Consider the following 22,505-nt stretch of genomic DNA (forward strand, 5'->3'; position numbering starts at 1 on the left):
TAGACAGACCTATGGATGCAAGGACTGACCATCTCTGAGATAAAAATTATAGTCTTAACCATGTTTTTAAGCTATTCAGTGTTTGTTTACAATTGCATCCTTTGCAAACAAAGGAGTAGAACAAGCTTATATTTTGGGTTCTGATGGGGATAGACAATTGAGGCATTTATAAGTTATATTCTTCAAGAATCAATGGCTATACACTGCATATTATGAATTTAAAAGTAAAACAATTTATGTTGAAATCAGAGGAAGTTACAGCTACTATTTTTAAGCAATTTCCTGTCCTAGAGAGAAAATACACATTTACGTTCCAACTCCAAAGAATGACAAAGGCTACTTGAACATATTCACGAATTGGGAGTGGGAATTTCCACGTGGAGTTGATAAACATCAACAAATAGGGCACTGATAGCTGTCAGTGTAGCTAGCTAGCATGCTATCTACAGTGCATTCGGAAAGTATTCAGACCACTTGACTTTTTCCATATTTTGTTAAGTTATAGCCTTATTCTAAAATGGATTAAAACATGTTTTCCCCTCAATCTATACACAATACCCCATAATGACAAGGCAAAAAAAAAAAAAAGTACAACATTTTTACAAATGTATAAAGAAAATACAAAAATTAAATACCATATTTAGATAAGTATTCAGACCCTTTACTCAGAACTTTGTTGAAGCACCTTTAGCAGCGATTACAGCCTAGAGTCTTCTTGGGTATGACGCTACAAGCTTGGCACACCTGTATTTGGGGAATTTCTCCCATTCTTCTCTGCAGATCTGTCAGGTTGGATGGGGAGCATCGCGGCACAGCTATTTTCAGGTTTCTCCATGTTTAATGTTTAGTGGTCCTCTGTAGCTCAGCTGGTAGAGCACGGCGCTTGTAACGCCAAGGTAGTGGGTTCGATCCCCGGGACCACCCATACACAAAAAAAAATGTATGCACGCATGACTGTAAGTCGCTTTGGATAAAAGCGTCTGCTAAATGGCATATTATTATTATTATTATATTAATCAGGTTCAAGTCTGGACTCTGGCTGGGCCACTCAAGGACATTCAGAGACTTGTCCCGAAGCCACTCCTGCGTTGTCTTGGCTGTGTGCTTAGGGTCGTTGTCCTGTTGGAAGGTGAACCTTATCCCCAGTCTGAGGTCCTAAGCACTCTAGAGCAGGTTTTCATCAAGGATCTCTCTATAATTTGCTCCGCTCATCTTTCCCACAATCCTGACTAGTCTCCCAGTACCTTCCGCTGAAAAACATCCCCACAGCATGATGCTGCCACCACCATGCTTCACCGTAGGGATGGAACCAAGTTTCCTCCAGACGTGACGCTTGGTATTCAGGCCAAATAGTTCAATCTTGGTTTCATCAGACCAGAGAATCTTGCTTCTCATGTTCTGAGAGTCCTTTAGGTGCCTTTTGGCAAACTCCAAGCGGGCTGTCATGTGCCTTTTACTGATGAGTGGCTTCCGTCTGGCCACTCTACCATAAAGGCCTCATTGGTGGAGTGCTGCAGAGATGGTTATCCTTCTGGAAGGTTCTCCCATCTCCACAGAGGAACTCTGGAGCTCTGTCAGAGTGACCATCGGGTTCTTGGTCACCTCCCTGACCAAGGCCCTTCTCCACAATTGCTCAGTTTGGCCGGGCGGCCAGCTCTAGGAAGAGTCTTGGTGGTTCCAAACTTCTTCCATTTAAGAATGATGGAGGCCACTGTGTTCTAGGGGACCTTCAATGCTGCAGACATTTGTTGGTACCCTTCCCCAGATACAGTGGGGAGAACAAGTATTTGATACACTGCCGATTCTGCAGGTTTTCCTACTTACAAAGCATGTAGAGGTCTGTAATTTTTATCATAGGTACACTTCAACTGTGAGAGACGGAATCTAAAACAAAAATCCAGAAAATCACATTGTATGATTTTTAAGTAATTAATTTGCATTTTATTGCATGACATAACTATTTGATACATCAGAAAAGCAGAACTTAATATTTGGTACAGAAACCTTTGTTTGCAATTACAGAGATCATACGTTTCCTGTAGGTCTTGACCAGGTTTGCACACACTGCAGCAGGGATCTTGGCCCACTCCTCTATACAGACCTTCTCCAGATCCTTCAGGTTTCGGGGCTGTCGCTGGGCAATACGGACTTTCAGCTCCCTCCAAAGATTTTCTATTGGGTTCAGTTCTGGAGACTGGCTAGGCCACTCCAGGACCTTGAGATGCTTCTTACGGAGCCACTCCTTAGTTGCCCTGGCTGTGTGTTTCGGGTCGTTGTCATGCTGGAAGACCCAGCCACGACCCATTTTCAATGCTCTTACTGAGGGAAGGAGGTTGTTGGCCAAGATCTCGCGATACATGGCCCCATCCATCCTCCCCTCAATATGGTGCAGTCGTCCTGTCCCCTTTGCAGAAAAGCATCCCCAAAGAATGATGTTTCCACCTCCATGCTTCACGGTTGGGATGGTGTTCTTGGGGTTGTACTCATCCTTCTTCTTCCTCCAAACACGGCGAGTGGAGTTTAGACCAAAAAGCTCTATTTTTGTCTCATCAGACCACATGACCTCCCATTCCTCCTCTGGATCATCCAGATGGTCATTGGCAAACTTCAGACGGGCCTGGACATGCGCTGGCTTGAGCAGGGGGACCTTGCGTGTGCTGCAGGATTTTAATCCATGACGGCGTAGTGTGTTACTAATGGTTTTCTTTGAGACTGTGGTCCCAGCTCTCTTCAGGTCATTGACCAGGTCCTGCCGTGTAGTTCTGGGCGGATCCCTCACCTTCCTCATGATCATTGATGCCCCACGAGGTGAGATCTTGCATGGAGCCCCAGACCGAGGGTGATTGACCGTCATCTTGAACTTCTTCCATTTTCTAATAATTGTGCCAACAGTTGTTGCCTTCTCACCAAGCTGCTTGCCTATTGTCCTGTAGCCCATCCCAGCCTAGTGCAGGTCTACAATTGTATCCCTGATGTCCTTACACAGCTCTCTGGTCTTGGCCATTGTGGAGAGGTTGGAGTCTGTTTGATTGAGTGTGTTGACAGGTGTCTTTTATACAGGTAATGAGTTCAAACAGGTGCAGTTAATACAGGTAATTAGTGGAGAACAGGATGGCTTCTTAAAGAAAAACTAACAGGTCTGTGAGAGACAGAATTCTTACTGGTTGGAAGATGATCAAATACTTATGTCATGCAATAAAATGCAAATGAATTACTTAAAAATCATACAATATGATTTTCTGGATTTTTGTATTAGATTCCGTCTCTCACAGTTGAACTGTACCTATGAAAAACATTACAGACCTCTACATGCTTTGTAAGTAGGAAAACCTGCAAATTTGCCAGTGTATCAAATACTTGTTCTCCCCACTGTGTATATATATATATATATTTTTTTTTTATATATATATTTTTTATACAGACTAGCTCAAAAGTAAGTGCAAATTGACAAAGTATACAATGTGATAAGAAAAAAAGAAAAAGATGCACCCCCCATTTTAATTTGCTCCACGGCTCAGGCGGCCAAGTGGACACTAGGCAGTTTGGCTAGTCTCAGTGGCGAAGAGGAATAACTTGGCATTGTTTATTAATCAGAAACACCTGCAATGTTGGTGGGTGGTAACATTCAAATAAAACCCAGCCCTGAAACGAAACGTAGCTGAAAAGAACTTGTATGTCATATCATAGGAAGAGACACTGCATTCACACGGATTTGCACAAAGTGGGCAGTTTGGATTTGTCACTTCAAGCTAAAATATATTATAATTTGACTAAAACATTTACTTATTGACTTAAATCGTTGTGCAACATCATGGGTAAGCTCTGGCTGTCTTTCAGCTCGAAAAAGTGGATCACAACGGCACAATAAGGAAATATGGGAAACCCAAAATCATTGCAATGACAGGGTCAGAGTACTGAATGGTCTATTGGAAATAGAAGAAAGAGTTAAAGAGTTTTGTTTACCATTCCACTGTCTTCCCCTGCCCATATTGTTCATGGCCCCACACAGCTATCATACCAATCAGGTCAATCCACCCATCAACACACACACCCTCAACCCCCCAAACCCTTACCTGCCGACACCCACAAACACACACACACCAATGTAACCATATACCGATATTTGATCCTCTGCCTTTTCTGCTCCCCAAACAAAAACACACACACCTTCCCCTAGCACCTATCCCCTCCTAGTCCGTACCTTGTCCCTCCTCCAGCCGGTGTCGGCGGTTGATCCGCTGGCGTTTCTCCTCCTGCCGGATCTGGATGTGCTCCTCAATGTTGACTCCTGGGGGGGGAGGGACAGGCACAGCTGAAACACACACCGAAGAGAGAACCAGGAGGAGGAGGAGAGACAGAGACAAGACACAACATGGATGAATGATGGAGAAGTGATGTGTCTATACATGGAATAGAATTAAGTAAACCCTTTGCCTTGAAACTGATATGAGGTCAGTTTACAGTTTCACTAACCTCGAAATCCTAACTGAATCCCACTTTATCTCACTATTGTTTCACATTACTAATTCAGTGTGTCATTCCTCCTAATAGAAAGGCACCTGGCCCAGTTAGAAAATCCTCTCAGAAATGATGGGCTGGTTGGTCTGATGGTGTGATCCAATTACACATTTGTTTTATTCATTGCAGACGTGAGTACAAACGGATGCAATGACGGCAATGTCAGACGGGATTCGTGAAGTGAAACAATAGTGTAACATAGTGTGATTCACTTTTTAATTCCAAGGCTACCGTTTCACCCCCTAATCGTTCAAATTAGGATCGGGGGAGGGTAAACTGAAGGGGCAGCTTCTACCTTGAGCTTTTTTTTTTTTTTTTCTGGGGGAATGGATCAGCTTAATATTGCAGATAGATTGTATCTTCTATCAATGTAATTGTCTGCATCACTTCCAATCCCCCATGTTTATTTTATTTTATATATACTCCCCTTTATTTCTTTTCAACCCCACCATCCTTTCCCTACTTGGAGTAAATTAGTGAACAACAATGCCCAGGCCTCTACTTCCGGTCTATACTTACTATCTACACCTTATGGACAGAGTTAATTTTACAATAATTCTATTATATATATATATTTTTTTTTTATTTTTTTTTTTTGCTCCTGAACTTCTTCTACTCTCAACCTCTCCGATCATTTTCATGATGTCCATCCGGTTTGCTTCTAAATGCCATATATTTCTAACTGTGCTCTTTCCCAAAAGCTCCCAACATACAACCTATATACTTATTATGGACACAGTATGCTTACATTATTAGCTATCTTTGTTATTATTTGTTGTTATTTGTTATTAGTCCCATCCTTCAACTCTATTCAATACCTCCCATCTATCTCTTAACACCATCCATATAGGATTTCTATTTGCCATATATATTTCAACCGTACTGTGATGTTTTACAAAAGTTCTGAACCTTTCTATTCTCATTGCTTCTACAGATTGTGAATTAAAAATAAACATTTTTGCTAAAAGTATTATTATATTATTGATTGATTGACTATGACTTTTCAGATCACCCAGTAATGCTATCTGCAAGGTTAGTTCCAGGTAAATATTGCAATCCTTTAGCCATTCCTGGACCTGTGTCCAAAAACAAGCTACAAATGGACAGAACCAAAACAAATGATCTAATGATTCTGTCTCTTCACAGCAAAATCTGCAGACCTGGGAAGATTGTATCCCCCATATAAATAACATTCTATTGGTAGCAAGAATTGTATATAATAATTTCAATGGAAAGATTCTAATTTTTGAATCCGGTGTCGTTTTGCGTGTCAGTTCATAAACACTATGCCATGGGATCGGTACGTCAAAGATCTCTTCCCAACTATTTTGCAATCTATATGGGACGGCTGTCAATCCTTTGGTCCTTAAGTGAAACTGATATACTTTTTTTATTTATCACAGTTTTCCTTAACCAATTATGTTCTTTAATGCAAGGCCGACAGACAAGTTCCTTACTTTCTCCCCCTTCCACTTTCCTCTTCCACTTTTGCGGTAAGGCTGCAATTATTTGGTTGTAATTTTGGGTAGAGCAGACATTTCCATATGTTTTTGTTAGCTGCATGTCTCCACCAGTCCTACCGATGATATCATTTACGAAGATTATACCTTTTTTAAACATTCTGTCAAAAAATAAAGGTTTTTTGTCAATTAGTATATTTGAATTTAACCACAATATTTGTTGCATTATTTGTTCTGTCGTTTCTGGAGGATTAAATTGAAATTGCAACCAACTTTCTATGGCTTGTTTTAGAAATAGTGATATTTGGGAGATTATAAGATATATATTTGAGAGGTTGTAATCTGAATAAAGGAAAAAAGGCCTTTCTTGAACATTGGGTGAGACAATCTTACTAATTTGTTTGAGAACCAGTTCGGATTTAAGTATAACTTTTGTATGACTGAAGCTTTTAGTGATAGGTCTAATGCTTTAATATTTAATAATTTCTGTCCTCCGAATTCATATTCATTATATAAATATGCCCTTTTAATTTTGTCTGGCTTGCCGTTCCAAATAAAATTGAATATTTTTTTCTCATATAATTAAAAAAACTGTTCGCTAGGCGTAGGCAAGACCATAAGCAAATAGGTAAACTAGGATAATACTAAAGAGTTAATCAGGGTGTTTTTTCCACAAATTGACAGGTATTTTCCTTTCCATGGTAGTAAGATCTTATCTATTTTTGCTAACTTTCTATTAAAATTTATTGAAGTGAGATCATTTATTTCCTTTGGGATATGTATTCCGAGTATATCCACATCACCATCAGACCATTTTATTGGTAAACTACATGGTAATGTAAATTTTTTATTTTTTTGTGATCCAATACGTAATATAGTACATTTGTCATAATTTGGTTGTAATCCAGAGAGGTTAGAAAATGTATCTAAATCCTCTATGAGGCTGTGGAGGGATTCTAGTTGTGGATTTAAAAGAAAACATTAATCATCAGCGTACAATGACACCTTTGTTTTTAAGCCTTGTATTTCTAATCCTCTGATATTATTATTGGATCTGATTTTAATAGCTAACATCTCAATGGCCACAATAAATAGATATGTCGATAGTGGACAACCTTATTTCACTCCTCTTGACAGTTTAAAACTTTCTGAGAAATAGCCATTATTTACTATTTTACACCTAGGGTTACTAAACATGATTTTGACCCATTTTATAAGAGATTCTCCAAAATTGAAATGCTCCAGGCATTTATATATAAACCCCAGTCGAACTTTATCAAATTTTCGAAGTCTGCTATGAATAGCAGGCCTGGTTTCCCATATTTTCCATAGTGTTCTATTGTATCCAATACTTGCCTTATATTATATCCAATGTATCTTCCATGTAAAAAGCCTGTCTGATTAGAATGAATAATATCCGACAATACCTTTTTAATTCTATGCGCTATACATTTTGCTAGGATTTTTGCATCACAACACTGAAGTGTAAGGGGCCTCCAATTTTGTAAATGGACTGGATCTTTATATTTTCCACTTGTATCCTGTTTCAGTAATAATGAGATCAGACCTTCTTCTTGAGTGTCAGATAATCTACCATTTACATAGGAGTGGTTAAAACATGCTAATAACGGTCCTCTTAGTATATCAAAAAAGGTTTGGTATACCTCGACTGGTATGCCATCCAACCCTGGAGTTTTCCCGGACTTAAAGTCTTTAATTGCATCCAGAAGTTCCTCCTTTGTAATTTCACCTTCACATGAGTCTTTCTGTGTGGCTGTTAATTTGACATTATCAATAGAAAAAAAAAATCAACAATTAGCTTCAGTTAGAGGAGATGGAGGCGACTGAAAAGAAAACATATGCTTAAAGTACTTTGTTTCTTCCTTCAAAATATAATTTGGTGAATTATGGGTGACTCCGTCAATTGTAACCAGTTTCATTAAGTTCTTTTTGGTAGCATTCCTATGTTGAAGATTAAAAAATAATTTTGTGCATTTTTCCCCATATTCCATCCAGTTTGCTTTATTTTTATAATATATTACACTTGATCTTTCTTGAATAAGTTTCTCCATTTCTTTTTGTTTTTCCTCTAATTTATTCTGAGCCTCTATTTTACAGTTTTTCTTGCCATCTATCTGTTCTGTTAGACTTTCTATTTCCTTTGTTAGTATAAACTCTTTTGACCTAAATTGCTTTTGTTTTCGAGATGAGTACTGAATTGCATGGCCTCTAAAGGCACATTTAAAGGTGTCCCATACAATAAGGGGATTCGCTGTACCTATGTTATGTTGGAAAAAGTCAGTTATAAATTCCTTTGTTCTAATTATAAATAAATTATCATCCAATAGGCTTTGATTAAATTTCCAATATCCTCGCCCACGTGGAAATTCAGTAAGAGTAATGTATATGCCTATTATATGATGGTCCGACCGCATTCTGTCCCCTATCAACACTTTTTTTTTTACTTTTGGTGCCAACGAGAATGAGAAGAAAGAAGTCAAGACCACTAGCTTGATTCAGTCTCCGCCATGTATATCTCACTAGATCAGTATAGTTAAGCCTCCATATATCTACTAGTTCTAATGTATCCATGACATTCACAATTTCCTTAAGAGCATGTGGGTGATTGTTTGTGGTGTGATTTCCTTTCCAGTCCATTGAGCTATTTAAAACAGTATTATAATCCCCCACCATAATAATATTGTCTTGAGTTGCTTGCAGGCTTGATAATGTATTATATATATTGTCAAAGAATTGTGGATCATCATTATTTGGTCCGTAAAGGTTAATGAGCCATATCTGTTTATGGTCCAATAACATATTTAAAATAATCCATCTACCTTGCGTATCTATTTGGATAATTTGCAGATTCGGATCGAAATTACTATTAATTAATATCATCACCCCTTTTGAATTTCTTTGCCCATGGGAGAAGTATATCCCCCCCCCCCCCCCCCATGTTTTTCCCCACGCTACTTCATCTCGAATTTGTTGAATGAGTTTCCTGTATACAATAGATATTATATTCCTTCTCTTTGAGCCATGTAAATATTGTTCTTCTTTTGTTATTATCAGCTAAGCCATTACAATTATAACTGGCTATACTTATTTCACCATACACCATAATTAGATACAAGTTTCAAGTCTATTTATAATTATATATGTTTGTAAATTTACCAATAAAAATAGCGTAATGATTGAGTGTCCATATAGCTGTACCGTGATATTTACATTGCTACGGAGTAACGCTTCAATTGTTCTCCACTAATTCCCCCGCTAAAGCCCATCCCCATCCCAAGTTGAGCCGTCATCCCAGTGATCAGCACCCCACCCACGTCCCTCCGTATCCCTAAGGCCCCGAGAGGCCAGGACCCATCCATCGAAAACAGCACACAGTGCCACCCACAAAACAGAAGCAGATTAACCGCCAAAAGCATTTCCAATGCTTTCACATATATATATATATATATATATATATATATATACAGTGGGGAAAAAAAGTATTTAGTCAGCCACCAATTGTGCAAGTTCTCCCACTTAAAAAGATGAGAGAGGCCTGTAATTTTCATCATAGGTACACGTAAACTATGATAGACAAATTGAGAAAAGAAAATCCAGAAAATCACATTGTAGGATTTTTTATGAATTTATTTGCAAATTGTGGTGGAAAATAAGTATTTGGTCACCTACAAACAAGCAAGATTTCTGGCTCTCACAGACCTGTAACTTCTTCTTTAAGAGGCTCTTCTGTCCACCACTCGTTACCTGTATTAATGGCACATGTTTGAACTTGTTATCAGTATAAAAGACACCTGTCCACAACCTCAAACAGTCACACTGTTAAAGGACACCAGAAACAAAATTGTAGACCTGCACCAGGCTGGGAAGACTGAATCTGCAATAGGTAAGCAGCTTGGTTTGAAGAAATCAACTGTGGGAGCAATTATTAGGAAATGGAAGACATACAAGACCACTGATAATCTCCCTCGATCTGGGGCTCCACACAAGATCTCACCCCGTGGGGTCAAAATGATCACAAGAACGGTGAGCAAAAATCCCAGAACCACACAGGGGGACCTAGTGAATGACCTGCAGAGAGCTGGGACCAAAGTAACAAAGCCTACCATCAGTAACACACTACGCCGCCAGGGACTCAAATCCTGCAGTGCAAGACGTGTCCCCCTGCTTAAGCCAGTACATGTCCAGGCCCGTCTGAAGTTTGCTAGAGTGCATTTGGATGATCCAGAAGAGGATTGGGAGAATGTCATATGGTCAGATGAAACCAAAATAGAACGTTTTGGTAAAAACTCAACTCGTCGTGTTTGGAGGACAAAGAATGCTGAGTTGCATCCAAAGAACACCATACCTACTGTGAAGCATGGGGGTGGAAACATCATGCTTTGGGGCTGTTTTTCTGCAAAGGGACCAGGACGACTGATCCGTGTAAAGGAAAGAATGAATGGGGCCATGTATCGTGAGATTTTGAGTGAAAACCTCCTTCCATCAGCAAGGGCATTGAAGATGAAACGTGGCTGGGTCTTTCAGCATGACAATAATCCCAAACACACCGCCCGGGCAACGAAGGAGTGGCTTCGTAAGAAGCATTTCAAGGTCCTGGAGTGGCCTAGCCAGTCTCCAGATCTCAACCCCATAGAAAATCTTTGGAGGGAGTTGAAAGTCTGTGTTGCCCAGCGACAGCCCCAAAACATCACTGCTCTAGAGGAGATCTGCATGGAGGAATGGGCCAAAATACCAGCAACAGTGTGTGAAAACCTTGTGAAGACTTACAGAAAACGTTTGACCTGTGTCATTGCCAACAAAGGGTATATAACAAAGTATTGAGAAACTTTTGTTATTGACCAAATACTTATTTTCCACCATAATTTGCAAATAAATTCATTAAAAATCCTACAATGTGATTTTCTGGATTTTTCTTTCTCATTTTGTCTGTCATAATTGAGATGTACCTATGATGAAAATTACAGGCCTCTCTCATCTTTTTAAGTGGGAGAACTTGCACAATTGGTGGCTGACTAAATACTTTTTTTCCCCACTGTATATATATCTATATAACTATTTTTTTTTAAATTATGCATATCCTATTTTCCATCATTATCAATTAATATGCATAATAATGTCGGCAGTTCACGCGTAGGATTCTAACATATAACCCGGATTGCCATTGTATTACATTTAATTCATTGACAAGCAATTATTTTCCTAGCAAATAATTCCTGTGGTCCATCCCATACCCCCCACTCCCCCCCAACATCCCCACTCCCCCACAACAGATGCCAGACAAGCACACAAGCACATACTCACATACTCCAACACTCAACCCCCCTCCTCCACAATCCACCATAAAATCTGATACTCAACGGCTGTTATATCCCAGAACCCAACTCGAGAAATAACTTGATTTATGGAGATCAGATCCACCCTCTTCACCTGAGACACAAACACTCTGATCCCCTGTTGTAAACGTTTTCCCAAGCATCTCCATGCGGTCAGACCTTTGATTATTTTGTGGAATCCCCACCGGCTAGGTAAAAGGTCGTCAAGGTTCTCATTCTACCTTGAGCTTACATGAAGACAAACAGACATAGTGATTGACAGACATGTGCTTCAAAAGCTGACTTATGCTGGGAGCCCTGTGTTCCCTCTACCATTACTTGAGCAGGTACACCCTAGCCTGATCCCAGAGCTGTTTGTGCTGTATAGCCAACTCCTATGCCTGACAATGACCATAAGAGTTGGCTACACAGCAGAAACAGATCTAGGATCAGGCTAGGGATGATGGTCTAGGGCAGTGGTTCTCAATTGGTTTTGCCTCGGGACCCAAATTTAACCCAATAAAAAATATATACCAAAACGCAATCTGTAAAAACAAAAAAAGGCAAATGTAGCAATTATATGACAAGAGAACAACATTCCAACCTTTTTCAGAGTCAATAATTCCATTTTGCCCATACTTTTGATGAAGAATGTTAATATGCTCACTGGTTTGAGACCACAAAATCAACCAAATTTGCTAAATAGCGCTGCTAATATCTCTATTGAAAATACTGTGATTGAAGAAAAATTATTCAGAGATTAAATTACTTTATAACATTCTACCACATTCTACCAGGATTTAGTTGTTTAAGTTCAGACTGGACTATGTTTTCAATTTTTAAAAAAAATATATAGTCTATGTACTAAGCGACTAACTATTTTTTTTTTAAACTAACCCACTCCTGGTCTTGGGAAAACACTGCTTAACACTGTAGCAATGGTTAAGCAGTGTGCTGACATGGAATGACTGAGAAAAAAAGATAAATAAAAGAAGCAGACAACAGTAATGCCTTGTAACTCAAGAAATATACTATACAGTGTGAAATGGGTCGTAACTGTTTGCGAATGAATACACCAAACCGGAACATGCAGATACACTATATATACAAAAGTATGTGGACACCCCTTCAAATTAGTGGATTCTGCTATGCCAGGAGAACGTTACCTGCCCCAATGCATAGTACCAACTGTAAAGTTTGGTGGAGGACAAATAATGGTCAGGGGCAGTTTCTCATGGTTCGGGCTAGGCCCCTTAGACCCAGTGAAGGGAAATATTAATGCTACAGCATACAATGACATTCTAGACGATTATGTGCTTCCAACTACCAACTTGTGGCAACAGTTTGGGAGAAGGCCCTTTCTTGATTTAGCATGACAATGCCCCTGTGCACAAAGTGAGGTTCATACAGAAATGGTTTGTCGAGATCAGTGTGGAAGAACTTCGCCCAACATCAGTGCCCGACCTCACTAATGCTCTTGTGGCTGAATGGAAGCAAGTCCCTGCAGCAATGTTCCAATATCAAGTGGAAAGCCTTCCCAGAAGAGTGGAGGCTGTTATAGCAGCAAAGGGGGGACCAATTCCATATTAATGCCCATGATTTTGGAATAAGATGTTCGACGAACATGTGTCCACATACTTTTGGTCATGTAGTGTATATTGAGCAACTGTTGTTATTGTGTGTTTACCTAGTAGTAGGTCTAGTGGTATCATCTCCTTGACAGCGTCAAAGATGCCCCTCTGTCTGGCCTCCTGTCCATCCAGCTCCCTGGCGCAGGCCTTACAGCAGCCACACGCTGAGCAGCCAGACTCCCCTGAACCACAGCCACAGATACTGAGAGGGAGAGAGAGATGCAGAAAGAGAGACACACACATACATACAGAGAGACAAACATCAAAATAAACACAAACAAACACAGACATCCACAAGACAAACAAAAGCATACAAACACACATACAGAAACAAATATTAGTGCATCTGATCAGCATTTTGACTCAACAATACTGATTTGTAAAGACAGATCACTAAGCACTAGCAAATAGCAAATATACTTAACCATTAACATAGATTAGGGCTGTCCCCGACTAAAAAAAATATTGGTCGATGTAGAGTCGTCTGTTCTTTCGACCAATTGATTGGTCTAAATGTTTAAATGTGTATTTCCCCATGTATTGAATAAAATCAACTATATGTAGGCTACTGAGCTTGTCTGATACTTTAAGCACTGCAATTAAAAATTAAGACAAATTACTGAAGAGGGAGGGAGCCAGAGATCAATATAGCCTAACCAGAAGAACAAAAACCTGTTCATGACCCTCCTGCTGCTGCTGGCCTTCGCAGATTCTGCCATTATGCTCCTGAAGTTGCCGGAAATAGGCTACACCAGCGGTCGGCAACCTTTTCCATTTGGAGTGCCATGTTATCGTACCATTTCTAATGATCTGCGTGTCAGTTATGATTTTCGTGGAACAGTTTAATTTCATTCATAATAAAGTCTTCATATCTCAAAATCAATGCCATGTGGTTAATCAAAATTATATCTAAATAAAAATGATACAAATCTAAAAGTAACTTCTATTGCCATTGCCAATATGTAAAAATAGCCTACATACATAAAGCCAACAAATAAAAACATTGCAGCCCGCAGGTAGAAAATATCCTGCAAAAAATGAATATCCTAGAAATCACATTGGCTACGCATGGCCTGTCTGCAAGGAACTTGAAACATTGCATCAACTATTATATTAACTTGGTCCGAAACCCCTGCTAGCAAACTTGCAACATTGAATAAAATATTCTGGGCCCTCATAGTTTCCCGTGCCAGTGAGCTCCAGACAGACAAACACAGCTGTAGGCTGTAGGATAAGAAGTAATCATGTAGGCCTATTTTATGACGTTTCACCGGATCAGCGCATGACATTTTTTTTTCCCTTTCATGCTGAGTGGTAATCGAAAGGGAGAGAGCTGGAAAGATCTTTCAAATAGGCTACATTGAGGAACTTTTGTCATTCTCAATCGATGTAAAAACAGACATTGTTTATTTGCTGTTTAAGGCGAATTACGACAATCAGAAATAGTATCAGATTCCCAAATGGGCACACTTATAGGCCTACATTTGCACGCAGGCCAGGTAGACTAGTCCTACTTCTATGTGCGTAATCAGGTGCGTGTCCTTACTCAATATTAACAGGAGTGTTCCAAACAAAAGACAATTAATATATTGACAACTCGTAAATGGAATGAAATAAACCAAAACTTTTTTCTCACAAGTGTAGCATAGGTTGAGCGCTCTGCAAACAACGTGTCCACCCCTACAATGAAAATGGTAAGACTAATAATAATACATTTTAATGCATTAACATAAATTACCGTATTCAAACAAACATTGTAGATTAGAAATGATGGAAATTATCTGTAAATGTACTACTTGTGACACTGGAGTGCCATCCCCGCGGCCTCCGCAATGGATTAGTCCACTCAGACAGGCGTGAATCAGATATGTGCCTCGTATATTTTCCACTGCTACACTAAAACAATCTTGGTCGACCAACAGCCTATCAACCAAACAATCGACTAAATGGAGTCAGCCCTAACTTAGACCCAAACATAAATGTATGTTCTCTTAACAAAGATACTGCAACTAGTGAATGGTGTGTGTGTGTGTTCTCATGTATGTATGTGTGTGTGTGTGTATGTGTGTGTGTGTGTGTGTGTGTGTGTGTGTGTGTGTGTGTGTGTGTGTCTCCCTCTTCGTCAAGTTTTCCAAGACTCATTTTTATGGTCGGGGTGAAATCCTATTAGCTTTTGCTAGGATCAGTATGTCGGGACTCGCATAGTTTGAGAGGGTCAAGGATTCCCAGATGATGGCTGTTCCGTTCTCCAGACCCTTGTCCTATGACCTGGCAATGTCATAAATTTTGGTTGTGCATCTTGTAGTATGAGCAGAGTTACAGTGAGGGAAAAAAGTATTTGATCCCCTGCTGATTTTGTACATTTGCCCACTGACAAAGAAATGATCAGTCTATAATTTTAATGGTAGGTTATTTTTGAACAGTGAGAGACAGAATAACAACAACAAAAATCCGGAAAAACGCATGTCAAAAATGTTATAAATTGATTTGCATTTTAATGAGGGAAATAAGTATTTGACCCCTCTGCAAAACATGACTTAGTACTTGGTGGCAAAACCCTTGTTGGCAATCATCTCAGGAGGGATTTTGTCCCACTCCTCTTTGAAGATCTTCTCCAAGTCATTAAGGTTTCGAGGCTGATGTTTGGCAACTCGAACCTTCAGCTCCCTCCACATATTTTCTATGGGATTAAGGTCTGGAGACTGGCTAGGCCACTCCAGGACCTTAATGTGCTTCTTCTTGAGCCACTCCTTCGTTGCCTTGGCCGTGTGTTTTGGGTCATTGTCATGCTGGAATACCCATCCACGACCCATTTTCAATGCCCTGGCTGAGGGAAGGAGGTTCTCACCCAAGATTTGACGGTACATGGCCCCGTCCATCGTCCCTTTTATGTGGTGAAGTTGTCCTGTCCTCTTAGCAGAAAAACACCCCCAAAGCATAATGTTTCCACCTCCATGTTTGACGGTGGGGATGGTGTTCTTAGGGTCATAGGCGCATTCCTCCTCCTCCAAACACGGCGAGTTGAGTTGATGCCAAAGAGCTCTATTTTGGTCTCATCTGACCACAACACTTTCACCCAGTTCTCCTCTGAATCATTCAGATGTTCATTGGCAAACTTCAGACGGGCATGTATATGTGCTTTCTTGAGCAGGGGGACCTTGCGGGCGCTGCAGGATTTCAGTCCTTCACGGCGTAGTGTGTTACCAATTGTTTTCTTGGTGACTATGGTCCCAGCTGCCTTGAGATCATTGACAAGATCCTCCCGTGTAGTTCTGGGCTGATTCCTCACCGTTCTCATGATCATTGCAACTCCACGAGGTGAGATCTTGCATGGAGCCCCAGGCCGAGGGAGATTGACAGGTCTTTTGTGTTTCTTCCATTTGCGAATAATCGCACCAACTGTTTTCACCTTCTCACCAAGCTGATTGGCGATGGTCTTGTAGCCCATTCCAGCCTTGTGTAGGTCTACAATCTTGTCCCTGACATCCTTGGAGAGCTCTTTGGTCTTGGCCATGGTGGAGAGTTTGGAATCTGATTGATTAATTGCTTCTGTGGACAGGTGTCTTTTATACAGGTAACAAACTGAGATTAGGAGCACTCCCTTTAAGAGTGTGCTCCTAATCTCAGCTCGTTACCTGTATAAAAGACACATGGGAGCCAGAAATCTTTCTGATTGAGAGGGGGTCAAATACTTCTTTCCCTCATTAAAATGCAAATCAATTTATAACATTTTTGACATGCATTTTTCTGGATTTTGTTGTTGTTATTCTGTCTCTCACTGTTCAAGTAAACTTACCATTAAAATTATAGACTGATCATGTCTTTGTCAGTGGGCAAACGTACAAAATCATCAGGGGATCAAATACTTTTTTCCCTCACTGTACCACACGATTGGGAAAGGACTGCTACTGCCAATAGCCAGTGAGCTTTCAGCGTGTGAGACAAAAACAATGATGGCGAAGAGGAAAGCAACAACAGCACACACCATGTGGACCGAGGTGATGCAGGACAGATTGGTGGAGCTGTGGCGAAAACGCAGCTGCCTTTTCAATATTACCTCTGCGTCCTACCATGAGACACCAAAAATATAATTTTATGAAATCATATTATATTATTATTTCATATTAAGTCCATATTCTGCGCCTCTGTCTCTTTATGACATTTCTTCACATAATAATGTGCACACTAATAAAGTAGCTCGCTGTTTGCGTCTGCATTTTCTTTCCTACGACAACCGAGAAACCTGGGGTTGAGGATGGACGGAATGAAAGATATGTGACAATGATATCGGGAAATGTGAGCATGTCCAAGTTGTTAAGATTTTAGAAGTCATGTAGTTTATGCCCAGCATTACCCTCCGGGTACTCTGTCGGGCCGTCCGCTGCTGACACAGCTGGCTCCGTAGCCGGTGCAGTCTCCACACACGGTGCACACCATGCACTGGTCCAGTTTCCACTTGTGCATGCCCGACTGGCACATCATGCTCTTCTCCTCCTTCTCCTCCAGCTCATCCTCCAGGTCCTCTTCCATGGCGGTCGCCATACTCTCCATGCCAAATGCTACAAGGGGTAGAGAAGATATGTTATTATATTTCAAGTGCATTTTTCACACATGGTCACGAGTGGGTGATACATGCAAAATACAGAAAATATACATGCAAAAAAAACAGTTGTTTGGTCTGTGTTTGTGTGTGTATATGGTATAATAAAGTATGTTTGCGTTGGGTGGTAATTTGTGTGCTCGTGCGTGCGCGTCTGTGAATGTGTGTGCATGCACCTACTGTATGTGCGTCCGTCATGCATGTTACCTTTCCCCGCCTGGTTCACTGCCCCTGTTTCTCGGCCACACTGGCCCTTGTTGTTGACCCCAAATGTCCAGACCTCTCCACTCTTGGTCAGGACACAGGTGTGGGCCTTCCCCATGGCTACCTGTGTTACAATGTGACCCTTCAGGTCTGAAACCTGGCCTGGAGGGGGCACAAGAGAGAGCAGAAAACATTGCTACTGTATTGCTACTGTAAAAGACCTAGCCTTATCCCGACTGAATCATGCTACGCTCCACTTAACAGAGCAGAATTCAGTCAGAATTTCCAGGCTATGAAATACCATTATCAAACCAACATGGCTTATAAAATGTAATATTTCAGTCTAATATTTTTCATTTCTGAACATTCGTGAACATTTGCACGAATGAACACTACCCAGATGAAGCCTCTCTCTGTCCCACTCAAGTTAATCAGCTGTGAACATTTGCACTAACCAACGCAACCCAAAAGAAACCCGTTCCCCTGTATCTGTCCCACTCACAGGTGCTGTCACTGTAGATGGCGTCCTTGCCAAACATGTAGAGCTCTCCGTCCTTGGTGACAATGCCGCTGCTGCCGTTGTTGCAGGCCGTGTTCACCGCTGTCTTGGTCTCCAGCTTCATCATCTTCTTGGGCTTGTAGGGCTTCGGCTGGCGCCGGCTTTTGGCTGGAGAGTAAACCGTAGAGATAAAACATTAGAGAATAATCTCTATGCAAAAGACAACACTGGTGAAGTGGGAGATAGCAATGTGATAGGTCAAAGTTGGTTGGAGTTTATTCTGAATACAGTGCTTTTCTCGTTGAAGACTGTCTGTCATCCTTACCAAAAGATACATAATGTTGTTGTTTTTTGTGTGTGTGTGAGAGCGTTGTGTATCTGTTCTCATCCATGTGTGTTCGTCTGTGTAGGTGTCAAATATAATCACATTTTATTTGTCACATGCGCCGAATACAAAGGGTGTAGACATTACCGTGAAATGCTTGCTAACGAGCCCTCCCCAACAACATAAAAATAGTAACACAAGAAGAATAAAATGGAGCTGTATACAGGGAGTTTTATTAACCTTTATTTGAACAGGGTGTCATATTGAGACCAAGACTCTTTTTCATATGAGCCCTGCACAACACAAACACAAAATTACAAAACATGATCATAAAAAATAAAAAATAAAACACAATATTCACTTAGAGCATTCCCCATTAATGTTTTAAATTCCCTAAAGGGCAACAGGCATTCAAGCCTGACCCTCCCTGCAACACATTCCACATCTGTGGAACAGAAAAAACAAAAGCAGCTCTCCCCAAATCAGAAGCCACCCTAGCACTATCCAATCTTGTGCTCTTGTACTGTATTCTAATGTTTTGACCTTGACGAGCAAGATACATTGGAAGTTTCTGCAGGAGCGCTTTGTAAATCACCAACCTACCTTTTGATACAATACAAAATGGTGTTCTATTATTTTCACCAGTAATGAATCCAAGGGCACAATGGAAAACAGCATCTAGAGGTTTAAGTGGAAGCTGCTGCAGCCTATTGAGTACCACTACCAATAGCCCAGGCCTATGGAGCACCAGTACCAGATCAATGTGCAGGGGTCTGAGGTATTTGTGGTAGATATGTACATGAAGGCAGGGTAAAGTGACTAAGCATCAGGATAGATAATAATAAGAGTAAAATAAAAGAACAGAGCATCAGCTTATGACGAGTGTAAAAGTGTGTGTGTATGTGTGAGTATGTGTGTGCGTCTGTATGTGTATTTGTGTTGTGTCGGTATACAGTGCATTCGGAAAGTATTCAGACCCCTTTACTTTTTCAACATTTTGTTAAGTTATAGCCTTATTCTAAAATGGATTAAAAAATATATATACATCTCAGTCTACATACAATACCCCATAAAGACAAAGTGAAAAGAGGTTTATAGAAATGTTCCCAAATTTATACAAAAATAAACAGAAATCCCTTATTTACATAAGTATTCAGACATTTTGCTATGAGACTCGAAATTTAGCTCAGGTGCATCCTGTTTCCATTGATCATCCTTGAAATGCTTCTACAACTTGATTGGAGTCCACCTGTGGTAAATTAAACTGATTGCACATGATTTGGAAAGGCACACACAGGAATTGTCCGTAGAGCTCCGAGACAGGATTGTGTCGAGGCACAGATCTGGGGAAGGGTACCAAAACATATCAGATGCATTGAAGGTACCCAAGAACATAGTGCCTCCATCATTCTTAAATGGAAGAAGTTTGGAATCACCAAGACTCTTCCTAGATCTGTCCGCCTGGCCAAACTGAGCAATCGGGGGAGAAGGGCCTTGGTTAGGGAGGTGACCAAGAACCCGATGGTCACTCTGACAGAGCTCCAGAGTTCCTCTGTGGAGATGGGAGAACCTTCCAGAAGGGCAACCATCTCTGCAGCACTCCACCAATCAGGTTTTTATGGTAGTGGCCAAACGGAAGCCACTCCTCAGTAAAAGGTATATGACAGCCAGCTTGGAGTTTGCCAAAAGGCTCCTAAAGGACTCAGACCATGAGAAACAGGATTCTCTGGTCTGATGAAACCAAAATTGAACTCTTTGGCCTGAATGCCAAGTGTCACATCTGGAGGAAACCTGGCACCATCCCTACAGTGAAGCATGGTGGTGGCAGAATGATGCTGTGGGGATGTTTTTCAGCAGCAGGGATTGGGAGACTAGTCAGGATCGAGAGAAAGATGAACGGAGCAAAGTACAGAGAGATCCTTGATGAAAACCTGCTCCAGAGTGCTCAGGACCTCAGACTGGGGTGAAGGTTCACCTTCCAACAGGACAACGACCCTAAGCACACAGCCAAGACAACGCAGGAGTGGCTTCGGGACAAGTCTCTGAATGTCCTTGAGTGGCACAGCCAGAGTCCGGACTTGAACCCGATCGAACATCTCTTGAGAGACCTGAAAATAGCTGTGCAGCGACGCTCCCCATCCAACCTGACAGAGCTTGAGAGGATCTGCAGAGAAGAATGGGAGAAACTCCCCTAATACAGGTGTGCCAAGCTTGTAGCATCATACCCAAGAAGACTCAAGGCTGTAATCGCTGCCAAATGTGCTTCAACAAAGTACTGAGTAAAGGGTCTGAATACTTACGTAAATGTGATATTTCAGTTTTATAGTTTTAATAAATGTGCAAACATTTCTAAAAACCTGTTTTTGTTTTGTCATTATGGGTACTGTGTGTAGATTGATGAGGGGAAAAAAAAAACAATTTAATCAATTTTAGAATAAGGCTGTAATGTAACAAAATGTGGAAAAGGTCAAGGGGTCTGAATACTTTCTGAATGCACTGTATGTGTGTGTGTGTGTGTGTGTGTGTGTGTGTGTGTGTGTGTGTGTGTGTGTGTGCGTGCGTATGTAGTGTATGTCAATGTGTGTGGGTTCTGTGTGAGAGAGTGAGTATATAGTGCATATATACACTGTGTACAAACATTAAGAACACCTGCTCTTTCCATGACCAGATGAATCCAGGTGAAGGCTATGATCCCTCACTTGTTAAATCCACTTCAATCTGAGTAGATGAAGGGAAGGAGACAGGTTAAAGAAGGATTTTAAAGTCTTGAGACATGGATTGTGTATGTGTGTCATTCAGAGGGTGAATGGGCAAGACAAAAGATGTAAGTGCCTTTGCAATGCTGCTGGGTTTTACCACGCTCAACAGTTTCCCGTGTGTATCAAGAACGGTTCACCACCCAAAGGAATTCCAGCCAACCTGAAACAACTGTGCATTGGAGTCAACATGGGCCAGCATCCTTGTGGAACGCTTTCGACATCTTGTAGAGTCCATGCCCCAACGAATTGAGGCTGTTCTGAGGGCAAAAGCTGGGGGTGCAACTCAATATTAAGAAGGTGTTCTTCATGTTTTGCAGACTCAGTGTATAGTGTTGTGAGTGTGCATCGAGTCAGTGCAAGATAGGGTCATTGCAGATAGTCTGGGTAACCATTTTGTTATGGCTATTTAGCATACTTATGGCTTAGGGATAGAAGCTGTCTCGGAGCCTGTTGGTCCGAGAGCCTATGCTCCGGTACTGTTTGCCGGACGGTAGCAGAGTGAACAGTCTATGACTTGGGTGGCTAGAGTCTTTGACAATTTTTCCGGCCTTCCTCGGACACCACCTGATATAGAGGTCCTGGATGGCAGGGAACTCTGCCCCATTGATGTACTGGGCTTTCCGCACCACGCTCTTTAGTGCTTTGTGGTCGAGGGCGGTGCATTTGCCATACCAAGCGATAATGCAGCCAGTCAAGATGCTCTCGATGGTACAGCTGTAGAACTTTGTGAGGATCCGAGGGCCCATGGCAAATCTTTTCAGCTTCCTGAGGGGGAAGAGGTGCTGTAGTGCCCTCTTCACAACTGTGCGGGGGTGTGTGGACCATGTTAAGTTCTTAGTGTTGTGGACACAAAGGAACTTGAAGGGCTCGACCCGCTCCACTACAGCGATATGGATGGGGGCATGCTCTCCCCTCTTTCTTCTGCAGTCCATGATCAGCTCCTTGGTCTTACTGACGTTGAGGGAGAGGTTGTTGTCCTGGCACCACACTGCTAAGTCTCCGACCTCCTCCCTGTAGGCTGTCTCATCGCCATCGGTGATCAGGCCAACCAACGTTGTGTTGTCAGCAAACTTGATGATGGTGTTGGAGTCGTGCGTGGCCATGCAGTCGTGGGTGAAGAGGGAGTACAGGAGGGGACTAAGCACACACCCCTGAGGGGCCCCCGTGTTGAGGGTC

General features: G+C 41.3%; 1 protein-coding gene across 1 annotated transcript in view; it reads right to left on the reverse strand.

The window, feature by feature from the left end:
- LOC311129664 (E3 ubiquitin-protein ligase MYCBP2-like) overlaps positions 1-22,505 on the reverse strand; it is a 319,573-nt gene that overhangs the window by 187,216 nt on the left and 109,852 nt on the right. Inside the window, exons 13-17 of the mRNA XM_084162035.1 lie at positions 18,249-18,413; positions 17,750-17,908; positions 17,297-17,501; positions 12,999-13,144; positions 4,202-4,312 (exon numbers count right to left, since the gene is read on the reverse strand). Coding sequence (XP_084018161.1) covers positions 4,202-4,312; positions 12,999-13,144; positions 17,297-17,501; positions 17,750-17,908; positions 18,249-18,413 — 786 coding nt within the window. The remainder of the gene's footprint in view (positions 1-4,201; positions 4,313-12,998; positions 13,145-17,296; positions 17,502-17,749; positions 17,909-18,248; positions 18,414-22,505) is intronic.

This window comes from Coregonus lavaretus, assembly GCF_964263955.1.
Source record: "Coregonus lavaretus genome assembly, chromosome: 5".
NCBI lineage: Eukaryota > Metazoa > Chordata > Actinopteri > Salmoniformes > Salmonidae > Coregonus > Coregonus lavaretus.